This window comes from Spea bombifrons, chromosome 4, assembly GCF_027358695.1.
Source record: "Spea bombifrons isolate aSpeBom1 chromosome 4, aSpeBom1.2.pri, whole genome shotgun sequence".
Lineage (NCBI taxonomy): Eukaryota > Metazoa > Chordata > Amphibia > Anura > Pelobatidae > Spea > Spea bombifrons.
In genome coordinates, this window is record NC_071090.1 from 69,451,455 (window position 1) to 69,467,536 (window position 16,082).

The window sequence follows — 16,082 nt, forward strand, 5'->3', positions numbered from 1 at the left end:
GACATTTTTTGTAGAGTAACAAAGTATGAGTTAGGATTAATCTTTTAGGATAAATAAAACTTGTAGCAATATCTGTTACGCTTGTAATTATTATTGTGTTTATACTCCTTTATTAACCTCCAACATATTAAACAGGGCTACACAGTTTAAAGATGGAATAGTTATCAAATATACTGTATATTCATATATGCAGACGCAACAGGAGTTGAGGACCTTTCCCATAAGCTTGCCATCTAGACATTGCCATGCATAGAAAAGTTCCTGGCAAGAATAGCGGGCTAAGAAGGGCCCACTCGTGACTTTACAGTACGGGTAACTGTAGCATCTTGTAGCATTAATTATGGGTAAGTGGCTTCAGGGTGCAAGAGAAAATGTATAAATAAAATGAACAGAGGGGTATTACATGACAGCTAGAAGATTTAAGTTTCAGCTTCGGTGTGATATTCCAGCCATTATCTATCATCCTCAGTAACAAAGTATGGCAGTTCCTTTTTGAGTCTATTCAGTAAAGAAATAGTTGGCAGGATAGTTGTGTTTTAGCATCCACATTGAGTTTTCTTTTTTGTTTTTGTTTAATATTATATTATACCCTGAACAAACATGATTTGTATCCATGTACTGTTTGATTTGTTTAGAAAAAGGAACAGAAAAAGAAAAACCTTGCAGAAAACATGGCCACAGAAACAAATGCACAGGGGGCTGTGGAACAAGAGATGACTTCTACTCAAACACTGTTTGAATCTAACTCAACACAAGACCTTAAGGGTAATGCTAAAACTGAGCCAACCCCAACAAGCACATATCTCAACTTGGAGGTCCTTGAGAGCACTGGGAGTACACTTGCAACATACAGCGTATCAGAGGATGAATCAGAGGAGGGCATGGTAATTTTTATCATTGGTTGTCTTTTTTAACAATTTTTTTGATTAGCAGAAACAATTATTCCTGTGCAACAAAAAGCAGTGCATTGCATCTCTTTTTGGAAACCTGTTTGATTTGTTCCTCTTGATGACATTTGAGTGATAATTTGAATTACATTTCTAGATTAGAATAGGTTATAGTGGAAACAATTCCTTCCTCCTGCTGAGTGGGAGTGATCCTCTAGAGCATCTCAGTTCACCTTTATCCCCTGGACACCCATTGTTGAAGAATAAGAGGTGTCTGGAGTATGAACATTTGAGTAAAGAGAAAACATTTGAAATGTATATTAAATAATAACTTACATTACATATATGCATAGCTAGCAGTCTTAACAGTATTAAACTGCCCTGTAATGTTTTATTTTTCCTTTCAGGATGAACTGGTCATGGTAGAAAAAGAAACTGAGCTGGAGCAGTCTAGATCACAGGTGCACTGTCAATTTAGTTAACCTTATAATTCTGTAACTAATATAATTAATGATTCTACATATAATAAAATTTATTCACTTAAATGGGAATATTATTTTTCAATCATAGCAGGTAGATGTTATTGAAGAAGAAGCAGCACATCTGGAAAATGAGGTAAAGGCTGTTATAAATTCTAATGTTATCAGTCTTGGGATAGACTTATTCACTAACTCACATATTTTAATTAGGGTTATGAACCTCAATGAGAGTTGAGTAAATGTCAAGTACAAAAGAAGTGGTCTTGGCCAAATCACATTAGTTGGGTATTGCTGTATTGTTGTACTGGAAAACATATTAGCTTGGGGGAGACTTATCAATGACATGTCCCTGAATAAGATGATACTATTACAAGCATTTTGAGCTGGAACATGTAAGGAGAAGGCATCTACAAAGTGCGCCTGCTTTAATGCATGAGAGTGTGGAGTAAAAAATCAATTTAAATAATAAAAAAAAAAGAATTAAAAATAATAAATAAATGTAATGAATTAAAAATAATAAATTGCATTTGAGCACTAACAAATGAATTAATTTATAAGCTGTATGACATGTTTTAATTCACTGTGGTATAAATTTGGGTTAGGCTGATCGAAATGGCATTAGAGATCAACTCTTCTTTCAAACACTACTTTAAAAGTGTGCTTAATTACATTGCTTGGTTATTGAGGTACACATGCTTACCCACTCTGTTAAGCAAAGAGTTGACATCAAGAAGGTACAGAAAACTTGCAGTGATCCTCCATGACTATGGACCCTTTAAAACAAATAATGTCTAACCGTATAAAATCTTTATTTATTGTGCTTAGATACATGTACGCTGTAAGTAGATATGAATCGGTTTCCTGGATTACTGAAGCCTTAATGTATTCCTGTAAAGTCACACTAACAGAGTGTATCGCTGTGATCTGGCTGAAGCATGCTGTTTGACTGATTGCATGTTTTGCTGGACACTGTTTCCTGCTTCTTAGAAATTAGCAATGCATGTATATGTTGCTATATTTTTATATGTGTTTCTGTTTTATAGATTTTTATTTATCCTGTGGTTCTCAGGGTATGCACATGGGTGATCATGTACAGATACTTCTTCCAGTGATGCAAACAGGGCCTAATACCATTTCATCTCCCTTTTTTATCTTCCTATTTGTGTCACCCATCCACTAATTTCCCTCTATCTCTTTAAGTCATTTCTTCCATCTCTCCCACCATGTTTAAAGTTCCAGTCAGACATTTTCCCCCTCTCCACGGCACTCTTTTTCTTTATCCCCCCATGTTTTCACCCCCCACACACCTCTGCCCCTTCACTGCAGCTCTGATTTCATCTCTCACTCTATGCCCTTCTCACCTCTATCCCTCATCCAAACATTTGGATGCATGTGTCTCTTTTACAGCAAGATTAGGCAAAGAACTAGAATTTAAAGGTTGAGCAATGACTGGGAATTAAAATCAGTCACAGTGGCCAATAAGTTACTTGTGTTACGGTACACACATCTGCATACAAGAGGCGCATTGATCACTGGTTCACCAGACTATATGCCCAATGTTTCCGTTAGCCAGTCTGGGCCTAAGTGGGTGATTTGTTCCCCCAGATCTTCTCATAGGCTGCGGTCCAGCCCAACATATAGATGACCTAGGTAGCTGCATATGGCACTAATCTGGTGTTAGGCACTGGAGTAATTGTAGACCTGAGCGGAAGTGTGCATAAGTGAGTCATTATACTATAGCTATAGATATGAGAAATTCAAACCTTATTTTTTCCTTATGGTCAAGTTAGCCTTATACCTGACGTAAATGTCTTAAATACATTTTCTAATACTTTATTAGCAATGAATTTGTATTTCTTTGTGTTGTCTTCCTTTGCTTTTTTCCTGCAAAGAAATGCACCATTTTTTATATGTATTCATGTTCTCAGTCATTGCCTTTTATCACTGGGACATAAACACTACGGTCGATAATGGACAGCCCATACGCCTTACTGAAATGCATGATAACCAAATCAAAATATCAATTAGTTTACTTTGATAAGATCCATTGAGGCAATCACACCACAGAATAACAATGAAGTTTGCTACATTTGTATATCTGCCTCATGGTGGCTGACTGCATGTCTTACTATTAGATTTTCAAGTAAAGAATAGGATGGGCAAATTGTGAATTAATAGGCAACTGCCTCTAGAATGGCTTACCCGACACTGAACCAAATGCTTCGCTATGTTGTGTTTGTATCTATCATTGTTGTCAACAGTTGTGTGGCTGCACTGTGTTACAGCTAATAATGCTTAAGTACTGTAAGTGTAATGTTGCAAAGTTAGCATGGTTTGTGGTAACTGAAATCTGTGCACTTATTAACAAACATGCTTCAAGCACGGCCCATAAAATTGCATGTGCATGCTCAGAACTTAATTACAGCGGCAACTGAAGACATACAGGAACTAGGGCACACATTTGCCCACTTTCATTGGGACATACCCTATATAACCAAATGTATGTGGACACCATCATGCCTATATGACCTTGTTAGACATCCCATTGCCAAACTATGGAAATTAATATAGAGTTACCCCATTGTGCAGCTACTACAGCCTCCACTCTTGTGGGAAGGCTTTCTACAAGATTTTGTAGTCCATGGAAATTTTTGCCATTCAGTCAAAAGAACATTTGTGAGGCTAGCATTGATCCTGTGGACTGAGTTACAATTCATCAAGTCACTACATTTCTCCAAACCAAACTTGTCAAACCATGTTTTTATGGACCTTGCTTTGTGCACAGGGGCATGGTGATGTTGGAACATGAAAGGGTCTTCTCCAAACTTTACTCACAAAGTTGGAACCATAACATTGTCTAAAATGTTTTTGTGTGCTGTGGCATTAACATTACCTTTCACTGGAACTAAGGGACCTAGCCTAAACTCTGAAAACCGCCCCAGAACATTATCCCTCCTCCTCTAAACTTTACAGTAGGCACTATGCAATCTGGTAAGTAGTGTTTTCCTCGCTTCCTCCAAACCTAGATATGTCCATCAGACTAGTGGTGGTGTGCTTTACACCTTTCACCATCTTTGGTTTGTGTGGAACTGCTTACCATGGGAACCCATTTCATGAAGCTCCTGACACACAGTGCTTGTGATAGTGTTGCTTCCAAAGGCAGTTTGGAACTCTGAAGTGAGTACAGACAATTATTATGTGTTAGGCGCTTCAGCACTCTGCAGCCCCACTGTGAATGTGCGTGGTCTACTGCTTTGAGTGGTTGTTACTATTAGGTGCTTGCACTTCACAATAATAGCAAAGTGTTGAAGGGCAGAAATTTCATGAACCGACTTGTAGCAAAGGTGCCATCCTATGATGTTTAGGCACTGAGCTTTTTAGTATGATCCATTCTACTACCTATGTTTGTCTATTGAGATGGCTGCTGATTTTTTTATATACCTTTATACATTTTATACACCTGTTAGCAATGGGTGTGATTGAAAAACGTAACTTATTGATTAGGAGGGGTGTCCACATACTTTTGGTCATATAGTGTATCTAGACCAACGGTAGCAAAAGTGACAATTCCTTATTTTGGTAAAGATGCAGAGATCTGCAGATCTTTGGTACTCTGTCCATCCCAGTCTTCACATTGCTTTACGTTGCAAATGATGTCCTATTCCAGTGAACTTGTAAGCTCTTTGAAGTCTATGAATGATGGAGACTTGATAAGTGGCATTGTGCGGTATAGGAGCACTAAGCCTGTTAACATAACTTGTTTTGTTTTAATCACACAGGGCCAATTTAAAAAAAAATCAGGATTTCAAACATAAACCAGGAAGGAAACACTATACATCATACCGCCATAGATCCTCCTCTAGCCTTAAGGACTGTGGAGTGGCTCTAGTATTTGGCAGGCGTACTAGGGCAAAGTATAGTGTACTTTTGGATGGCAGTGATCTACGTGGTACAATCCTTCTGGCCCAGACCAGTATATGGGAAGGCTACTGTGGGACTGATGTTTCCTTCCACTTCCTTTAACCATGGACTTCCAGTTCAGTGTGAAGAAGCAATGCATCAAAGCTACAGGTCAAACAAATGATCTGATTTTTAACCACTATAAGATGTAGAATACACTTCCATTGGACAAATGTTGGAAAATGTTTTTTTATTGTGATACAAAGACAATTATGTTACGTATATGCTATTAATAGATGATTTGTTCGAATGGAATCTCTGCATTCAGTTTATACAAGGAATTACACACAGAACATGTGTAGTCTGTGCATAATGCATTCCAGCTACTGTGTTGCAACAAATGTCAAGACTACAGATATGTAGCAAACTTCATTGCTGTCCCTGGTGTGATATTGTCAACATTGTAGAGGAATTCTGCAGAACATTGAGAGTATTAAGGTTAAAATATTTGGTGCTCAGTTCCAAACCAAAATAATATTGGTAATATTTTAAACAGCTAAGTAAAATTGGTAATATTTTAATTAACTAAGCTTGCCAACATGTAACTGCTAATTATATAGCTGCCTTTAGTTACACCTGTTTTTGTGGCTAATGTGCACCTCAAGTCCTTATCACTGTAGGTAATGTAGGTAGAAAGAACAAGATATAGTTTTGTATGTAAACCCATATACATAAATAACCAAAAGTGGTTTATCTCACTTAGAAACCCTCTTGGAAATTCAAGGGAACAATTGAATCAACTTATATATAGCACTTTTGAAGGGGCCTGATAGAGGAAAGAGAATCTCATTGGTCTCAGACAAAATCTGTGTATTCCAAACTTTTAATTCAAAGTTTAAGAATTAAGAAGACATTATATCTTAATTACATTTTCTTAATAAATGTTTTGTTTTGTAATACACAAAAATGTAAATGTTGTCTGACATGCAATAAATATGTTTTCCAAAAATGGTGTAAGTTATTATCTTTTAGGTAAACACAAAAATAAAATCAACATTGTGAGTGTCTAATCCTTAAAATCTTAATTATCTCTCATAATAAATTAAAATGTATTTTCATTAACTTGCAAATACCATTCTTATAGAACTGATGTTGATGAGTTTAAATACATGATCCCTTGTTTTTCATGTTTATTAATAATCTTGTGGGATAACTGCTTAATTTAAGAAGGAATCTCAAGACTTGGCTGCTGGGTATTTAAACCTTGCTGAATAATCTTTAAGCTTCAGTATACACATTTTGTATTCTGAGATATGTCCACTAAACTGCTAGTAAGTAGGTTGAACCTTTGAACTCCTGGGGTTTGCCCATCCTGCATAGTGAAGTAAGGGAGTTCAACTTTCACAATTAGTCACATTAGTCAATACTTCTTCACTGAAGACTATTAATCATATTTGCATTAATCTAAATGTTTTATACAATGTAAAGTTCCGAATGCCATCATTTTTGGATTGTGCTCAGAAAAAGTGCATATAATCCTGAGAATTAACGATGTAATGAATATGAATATCTTCATTGCCTCGCTCATTTCATCCAAGAATATATTGATGAGGTAGTGCTATTAGCCAATGTTAAAATAGTTGACCTGATCTCCACCATACACAGTCCTTACTTTACATGAATATTTTGATTATGTAGTTTTATTATTTCTGAATAGTTATTTAATGCACATATTATTTCAAATATCTGGATATAAAGAAACACCTTCTACACATAGATAACATTTGAACACTGTAAAGAGCAAAAAAACATCTCTTTCAAGAACTGATTAGCTACAGCTACTTTATACATGCCTGTTTATTGAGTATTTTATATTTCTACTGGTAGGGGTACAAGGTGTTGTTTGCACTCTGATCTACCTTTGTGTTAATTATTCGCTGATCCATAAGCCGAATCCGAAAAGCCAGACAGCCTGATCGCCCAAATATCAGGACAGAAATAACCGGGTTGGAGTATATCAAACAGATCTTATGCTATAGAATCCAGGAAAGAAGAAACCTTTGTGTGTCTCCCTGCACATTTTGTTACTACATGCTGTGAAACCTTTTATTTATCTTCTAATTGAATCATAATTTTGGTTAATTTAAAGCAGATCAGAATCAACTTTATTAATTCAACAGAACACATGAAAGACATCAGAGTTAAAAGGACGGCTGAAGAACATGATCATATGGTAAGTTTTTTGTTTTATTTAATGCTATTTTGTTTATATACAATATTCATATATAACTGAAACGTCTCATTGTATTCTAAATATAGTATTGAAAGAATCACAGGTGAAATACTTTTTTGTTGCTGTATTCTCCATTTAGCTCCTCTGACGTATTTTTGTTATCTTTCTCCAAGTCTTATTCTGGACAGCAAGGTGGAGGAAAAAGAAAGAAGGTAAACTCATCTGGGGAGGAATACAAGTAAATATACTTTGTGAAACAGCAAGGAGTAGGTTTATCACAGAGACTTGCATTACCATGAAAATTTACATAAATATATAAGTGAAAAACGATATTGATATAAATTAGGTACTACAAAAGATTGAGGTAAATAAAAAATGTAACAAATTACGTAACAATGTGGAAGAGATTGAGTTAGTATCACGTGCTGATGGGAAACGAATGCCAGCTCTTTCTATATCATTTTGTATGATTTATTTTATACATTTATTTTATTAAAGAATATTGAGATTCATTTTTAGCTAGTGTTGGAAGTGTTGGACGATACCAGAAAGATAATGTTTTTATTACTAAACATTTCCCTTTTAACTTGCACCTCATTTGTGTAGGTATAGAGAGATGTCTCTTTTTTTATACATGTAAAATTGGGGGAAATATGTTAGTCTACGATTGTCCCTTTGTGTATTTATCCCATAATATCAGAGAGAGAATGTATGATTTGTTCGGTAATAGGATACTGATTTTAATTTTATATTGGGACACCAGAGTTGTTTAAGTAACTAATGGATTCGGTAGAGACAAGTTTAATTTGTCAGTATCCACCATAGTCATCTTGTTGAATTTTAATTATAACTCGATATAATTAACCAAATTGAGCTGTGTTTGATGGATTTGACCATCATATACATAGAAAACAGTGTTTCTTTAGAGATAAATGGTGAAGAGCTCTTAACAATTTTTCCTTATTCCATTGTCCTGAATTGTAGGAAGGAAGAAGTCACCCAGGAGCCCAAAAAGACAGAGGAAAGGTACCTTTTACACTTAACTTACATTCATTCACAGAATGCATGGGATATGTAGATGACTCTCAGTAGAGAACAAATAGCCTGGGAAACTGTGGTCTAATGATGCATGTTTTTTTAATTCTAGGGGGAGCCAGGGGATCCCGGGGAACCTGGCATTATTGGCAAGAAGGTTTGTTATCATGAAATCATTGAAATACATTGAAAACACATCAACTTTGAAGATGAAATGTTGACTTGCTGCCTAATATATCCCACCTACTGACAGGTGCCGTGATAAAAATTATCAGTGTTATTCACTTCACCTGTCAGTGGTCATAATGTTACAGCTGATCGATTAATTGTTACAGGCAACAATGTTTACCCTAAGCCTTGTTCCTAAAAGTCAAGCAAGGATACTTCATCTAATGGGAAAGCAGTCATTTGCACAATTGTAAAGAAACATTGTGGTTTTTTGTTTTCATATTTGTTTTAATTCTGCAGGGAGAGAAAGGAGAAATGGGCGAAAAAGGGCAAAAGGTAAGAATTATCAAAGTTATAGAAGATATGGCACATATAAAATTTCCATTGCAATGAGAAGGAAGAAGCCAGATTAAATGGCTGACATTGTTATGTGTCTCTGTCATATTAACAACTGCTTTCTGTATTTGTGGAAGTGTCATGGAAGCAGTCCTTCTACCTTTTATTTTAAACAACCATAAGAATTATGAGAAGGTCTGGTTTTAATTTTTGTCATAGAATCTGTCCTTCAGAATCTTGGTGCATGGATTAGCCAACAAAATTTAGTGAACCACAATTTACAATATATGTTGACATAAATAATCTGTATGCATCTTTAACCCCTTAATGACAAAGCCCGTACATGCATTGTTTTCAATGGATTTAGGGACCGCCCATTGTCCTTAAGGGGATATTAAATTAGAAAATATGACATTACTTCAACATTTAGTAGTGTCCTGATGGGCATGGTGTGGGAAATTCCCATAGCTTTTTTAGTATGTACATCTATTTAGATTTCTGCACTTATGTTTACTTTCTGTCATTTTAGGGTGAACCTGGAGTGGGACACAGAGGCCCAGTGGGTCAGCCTGGACCCCCAGGATATAAGGTAAAGCATAATACTCATGTCTGGGAATTCTCAAGTTTTGCACCTAGTTCTCAGGGTTTTTGCTCTAATCTCAGGATGAAAGATCGGAATCTCTTGGTTTTCATGAGGACCGATATTACCGTCATTTGATTGACACATTTGAAAAATCTCAGGGTCTATTAATTTGAAAAAATCATGTATTTTAATATTCTAGGAAAAACAGGCCTCTGTCCAAATTTCTGCAGGCAGAGTCCTGTTTCAGAAAACAGTGTCAAAGCAGGCCTCTGTTCAAGAGTCTGTATTGTAATAGAGCAGGTGCCAGAGCAAGAGTCACAAAGGTCCAATTTACCTTGTCAGTTCTTTTGTTTGTTACTTAGAGTTGTTTTATTTTAGAAGAGTAGAATTGGAACACTCCCCTTGCTTGGCTGTAAGGGTGGGAAAGACATTAGCAGCACCTGTCATGTCAGTCTTCTGTCCTGGCTTGGATATTTGGTGGGTCTACTACCACTCCCTTCAGTCACTGGCTGCTTTGATGAACACCATGTAGCATCCATTTGTATTATTGCACCACTGGAGACCACGTGGGAACTGCTGCCACTCATAGAGGAGCATGTAGCTACCTCCATGGTCCAGGCCATCTCTAAAGCCTGATAAGTTTCACTCCCAGCTTCTGAATGCCACAGACTCAGGCTTCTTTCCCTTCTTCTCCTCTACTCCTACCTCTGATATATGTGGTGGGGAACCATCACTATCAACTGTACGTGTTTGTATTGCATTCTAGTCACAGTGTCCTGTGACACTGGTATCTTTGTTTCTTCTACTGGTAGGTTACCTTTGGTAGGTTATAGAAACAACATTCTCATTAGATGTCTGTGCTGATGCATGATTGTGCTGACAAAAATAAAGCATGTTTTAAGTGGCGATGCAAGCGTGACACTTTCAAGTGCAATTGCTTGTATTGGTGAGTTCCACAAGATTACATTTTTGTTAAAAAGTGTCACATTTTGAAATGTTGGGTGGTATGCTTGTACCCAAAGGAGGAACCCACAAGGAACAAGTTCTCCACTGTATTTTAGAAAAATAGACACAAAAGGGAAGGAGGCAAAATAATATTCAGGGCTGACAACAAAAGTCCAACGTGACAAAAAAAGAAACCAGAGAATATCAGGACCAGAAACACAGAATCAAGCATAGTACCTAGCAACAGAAAGCCTTCAGATAACTTACAGCTGTGTCTAATACATGCATGCCTGTGGTTAGCACTTCCTTCTGAATAGTGCTTTTCCCAAAACCCTGTGTCATGGAGATACATGTATTAACCTATTCCATGGCACAAGAAGGGTTAACGAAGCATCTTACCTGCCCCCAGATATCAAAACCACTTATAAGTGACAGTTCTCAGAAGAGAACATCCTCCAAAACACTGCACAAGGACCAGGCACTGGGGTCACACAGGCTTCACAGCACATAGCATGTTTATAGTTAGCATGTAAAATCATTATTATATTTTCATGCTGTGCTGTTGGGTGATGGTATGCTCCACGCAATCACAGTAAACATGACGGGAATGGAATATACACTAAGGAGTGCCTGTGTTATTTCACAGTTACATGGACAATGGAATCAAGCAGCTCTAAGTTGGTAATAACATTGATGAACCTGAAGTTATTAATGTAGGATATACCATAACAATTCCATTCTAAATATTACAATATGAGGCAAGGTTTATAGCAGAGTAGAAATCTACCTTGATCGTTCCAGCACCCCCAGGGGGCGGTATCGCCCTATTTGGGAAGCACTAAGTTAACTTGCATTTTGTGTGTTTATTTGGAAAGTAAAGTGATCACTAAAACTTTAACTTTATGTTATGTAACCATGTACCAATAAACAATGATAATCCCTTTGGTTTTGCTTCTCACAGGGGGAACCAGGAGATTCAGGACCCCCTGGGGTACAGGGAATCCAGGGGATCCAAGGTAACCCAGGCATTTCAGGATCTCAGGGTGAGAGAGGCCAGACTGGATTTCCTGGTCCTCCTGGACCTGCAGTAAGTAAAATGTATTTAGACTCATTTATGTAGCCATGTCTCCTATTCCAAGCTTGAATCCTTTGTTGTAGTAAACAGTTGGTCCATACCTTCCCTATCTCCTGTTTAGATCTTCCTGCTGCACAAAACTCCGAAAGCTGAAATTAGCCTATTTATTTCCCTCATGTTAACACATCTGACATAAACTAAAGCAGGTGTGCGAATGATAGTCAGCGGGTAAAGGTCTGCTAACATTGTACTAGTATATTTGGTTTGTTGTCCAAACATGCCTTTTTTATTTTAATTTTTTAGTATTTAAAGGTGTTGATCAAATAGTATACTGACTTGTCCAATTTCTGGACATTAAAAGACAAGAAGTCTTACCAAAAATGTATATTCATTCTTTAAGACTTAAAAAATTACTTAGCTCATGGAAAATCTACAGCTCCCCTTCTCTTTTGTGGTGTGACGATTTCTGCCACTCCAATCAGTGGCAGAAAAGTGCTCCCATTGAAATGAATGCATATGGAATTCTCGTTAGACCCCCTTATCGAAGTTTGCTAAGCCAGGGTGTGCCTCGGCGCGGAACTACAGGGGTTTCAGCTGCAATGAGGTCCGTGCATTTAGGGGACCCCTGCGACCCCTTGTTCCTGTCTACTCCTACCGGTTTAGAAGGGGCCCTCTCTTTATTACTTGTTTATGTGAACTGCAACTTTAACTTAACATTCAGAATGGAGAAAATATGCATGTTTCCTGTTTGCAGGGTGAACGAGGTAAAAGGGGGAAAAATGGAAGCGCTGGACCACCTGGTTCACCTGGACTTCATGGGAAAGAGGTAAATAATCATAGCAGGTGGTACTGGGGATCAGCCAAGTCTGTCACAAACATGGGTTCTTTAACCGGCTAAGTCTACCAAAGACTGCATCTTTGAAGGGCTTTGAAAACTACTAGTTCTATTGTCTATACTGATAAAGACTGAAGTCCTAGGCTGACATAACATACTGCAGTCACCAAAGGTTTAGCCCTGGAAGCTAAACAAGATATCCGTCAATATGTTCTATATTTGAAATGTAGTTGAGGAACTGCCAGATATTTACAAGTTAACTTCTTCTAAAAAAAATATCATTTAGTTCAACTGGGATTGGAGTTTGCAGTTGAATTGAACATGTCATCACACTGACTTTACTATGCAAGGACCTTACTTGGCCCACTGAGCCGTTCTTGTAGGAGAAGTGCACAAGTTTACCTTTAACTAATGCGCCTGATTTACCGATTACATCTAATAAGAACAATGAATAATTTTTTATATCTGCAATCTGTAACTCAGAGTAAGTTTAAGTAGCGCATACATTTATACAGAAAGGAAGTGTAGAAAAAGTTGTTATTCCGAGAATATTAACTGTTTTGATGTTGTTTTTGTATAGGAAACTTACAGACAGCAAAATACTTACACACACGCTAACATACACACAGTAACATATTAACTTACAAACCCTGACATACTTACACACAGTAACGTACTCACACACATACCTATACCTATGTTGGCTGAGAAGGGGGAAGTCCAGCAGGTCCCTCACGCTTCTCATATGCTGCATTTGTCTGAACCCAGGAAAATATATCACATTTTACTGACCTCAGTGAAGCCCAGAGACCAAGAGCTGCTGATGTAGGGGCTTTCACTGAACAGTGGGTCCCTCGCAATGTGGGGACCTCCCTTACACCAGTGCAAATAAGATCAACTAAGAAGAGACATCTAAAGTGCAAGAAGGTTATCTTAATCAGCACCAAATCTAGCTGAACAATAGCATTTCTCTCTTCTTTTATTACTAATTTATATATATTCAAAATAATAATTAATGATTTATTATTTTAGGGAAAACATGGGCCGATAGGCATCAAGGGTGAGAAGGTGAGATTGCATATTATTCTATCATACGCTTAGCTTTATTTACATTAGTCCAAAATTATGTTATTTTGCATAAAGTCGTTGATAAGATGTAAAACATTTAATAATACTATTCCCTATTTTGTTAAACGGTTATTATTAAGAATTTAGTAAGAATCTCATGATTAACTCTGTTCAAATCAATCACTATTAATACTAGTATAATGTCCAAAATTGTGGAGTTCATTTTGCATATATATGCCAATGTATTCTTTAATTATTCTTTTGTTGTAACTTCTATTTTGGCTATCCCTACAGAAACCATGAAGTATACTTGGGTACACTTCCTGCACATACTCTATAGCACTCCAGTGGATGTCAACAACAGCTGAGATTCAATTTTAAATGAATGGGAGAAGCAGCAGCCAATTACATGTTTCTTAGTTGAACATCATTGTTCAGCTACCATACGTCTAGTTGGTTGCTGCTGCTCCCATTAATTTGAATGGGAACTCAATGACCAAACCTTATTGTTAGACAATAATAGCTAGATTTTAATACTGAACTTTTTACTTTGTACCCCCCAAAAAAATTGAACAATATATCAGATCATTGCTGCTTGAGTTTCTAATATTTGGAATGATTTTATTTTGCAGGGAGAAGCTGTTGTGGGTGAGCCTGGTCCTAGAGGTCCCCGTGGACTCCCAGGTCTCAGAGTAAGTAATATAGAGGATTTAGTAATTAAACACAGTCTCTTATTCTCAGCATTTTAAATAGTTTGATTTTGATTTTCATTGAACAAGGAGTTGTCATTTAATCAACAGCAAAATATAATACAATTATTATACTCTACATTAATATTATACTCTTCTATGGTCACATTTACTATATTTGTCTAAATACCTGAGTGCTATGAATACAGTATCGGCGTGTTTAAATAATACTCATTTGAATCCACTAGATGGTGGTAGACATTTATAATGTGTAAACAAAGTGTCTCCACAGACCACATTACTATAGTTTTGATATCAAGTGTATTAACCATTAAAACACACATTTTAATTAAATGCCCTAATATAATACAGCATCAATCAATTCAAGTGAAATTAAATGAAGTAGCATTGTGTAGCTTGTAAGCCATGTCAGATTTGCCAGCACAATACCAGAAGTCTTTGCAAGCGCCTATACATATTAAATAGGATGCAGTGTTTAAATGGCTCGGTTTTGTTTTGCATTTAAGAATGCAATGTTTTGCCAGCCTTTTCCTGGACACTTTTAAAGGTTGCATCTGGAGGTGTATCAAAAGCATGGTTTGGGATTTGGCTATGATTATCAGTTTACTGGTGTCAGCTAAAATTTTTGGTTTACCAGAGGAGGTTGGAGAGGATAGACAATAGGAAAGACTAGAGAAAATGAGAGATGAAAAAAACGGAGGGGAGAGAAGACAGACGAGAAGAGAAAAAGACAGGATGGAAGAATGAGGAAAGAGAGGTTAAAAAGCTTCCCCCATTGTTAGGACAGTCAAAGAGGCGCAGCAGCAGTAGTAGTAAAGCACTGGGCCTAGGCAGACAGACACTGGCACATCAATTACAGGCTTGGCTGGTAGCATAAATGTTAATCAACTAAACTACAGCGTCTCCAATCCTCCATATAAACAGTACATTTTCTGCACTAAAATAAACTATGAATTAACTTGCAGTATTGTATATGAGCAAGGGGCATTAATCTCGGCCTCTGCTAAACTAACTGTCGCTGTCCCACACTCCAACACCCATCACTCTGTAACTGCTGCTACCGACAAGTTAAAATGGCGTCAGCACACTTATTAGTGATGTCCGGATCATGAACGAATCGTTCATTTGATCCGGTTCTTTTTAGTGATCCGGATGAATCGGTTCACTAGACTGAACGATTCATTTGTAGCGGTTCAGTCTGTGAATCATGCAGCTGTAACCTGATCCTAGAGCTGTGAGTCATCTGCAGAGCACTCAGACACAGACTCTGGGGTCAGGTTACAGCTCATTAATTCACACAGGAACGATGACTCATAGAGTCAGAGAGTCGTTCGAAGAGTCGAATGATCCGAAGAGTCGAATGATCCGAAGAGTCGAATGATCCGAAGAGTCGAATGATTCGAATCTTACAGGGATCCGGATCTTACAAGGATCCGAATCTTTCAGAGAATATTACTGATACCATACTTTTATAAATAAATACATTAATAATGTTCACACTGCCCCCAGGATTTAGATTCCCCTGAGTTTGCCCCCCCTTTACCTATAACTGCACCTACAGTTAACTTTATTAAATTAATTAAATTAACCCTCAGTCATCAGCATAAAATTAACCCTTATACCCCATCAACCATAACTGCCCCACTGGAAAACCGTAAAGATTTCATTAACCATAATGGCCCCTGAAATTAACCCTAAAGACCCCATTAACCATAACGGCCCCTGAAATTAACCCTAAATACTCCATTAACCATAACTGCCCCTAAATTAATTGCATGTACTCCAGATAAATTACCTAATAAATTGGTATGGTTGATGGGGTCTTTAG

The 16,082-nt window shown here is 37.1% G+C and overlaps 1 protein-coding gene across 1 annotated transcript in view; it reads left to right on the forward strand.

The window, feature by feature from the left end:
* Window positions 1-16,082, forward strand: part of LOC128491389 (collagen alpha-1(VII) chain-like) — a 118,786-nt gene that overhangs the window by 59,512 nt on the left and 43,192 nt on the right. Inside the window, exons 67-80 of the mRNA XM_053463713.1 lie at window positions 636-884; window positions 1,295-1,348; window positions 1,458-1,502; window positions 2,410-2,436; window positions 7,416-7,499; window positions 7,673-7,711; window positions 8,484-8,525; window positions 8,647-8,691; window positions 9,003-9,038; window positions 9,568-9,627; window positions 11,528-11,653; window positions 12,396-12,467; window positions 13,509-13,544; window positions 14,177-14,236. Coding sequence (XP_053319688.1) covers window positions 636-884; window positions 1,295-1,348; window positions 1,458-1,502; window positions 2,410-2,436; window positions 7,416-7,499; window positions 7,673-7,711; window positions 8,484-8,525; window positions 8,647-8,691; window positions 9,003-9,038; window positions 9,568-9,627; window positions 11,528-11,653; window positions 12,396-12,467; window positions 13,509-13,544; window positions 14,177-14,236 — 975 coding nt within the window. The remainder of the gene's footprint in view (window positions 1-635; window positions 885-1,294; window positions 1,349-1,457; window positions 1,503-2,409; window positions 2,437-7,415; window positions 7,500-7,672; window positions 7,712-8,483; window positions 8,526-8,646; window positions 8,692-9,002; window positions 9,039-9,567; window positions 9,628-11,527; window positions 11,654-12,395; window positions 12,468-13,508; window positions 13,545-14,176; window positions 14,237-16,082) is intronic.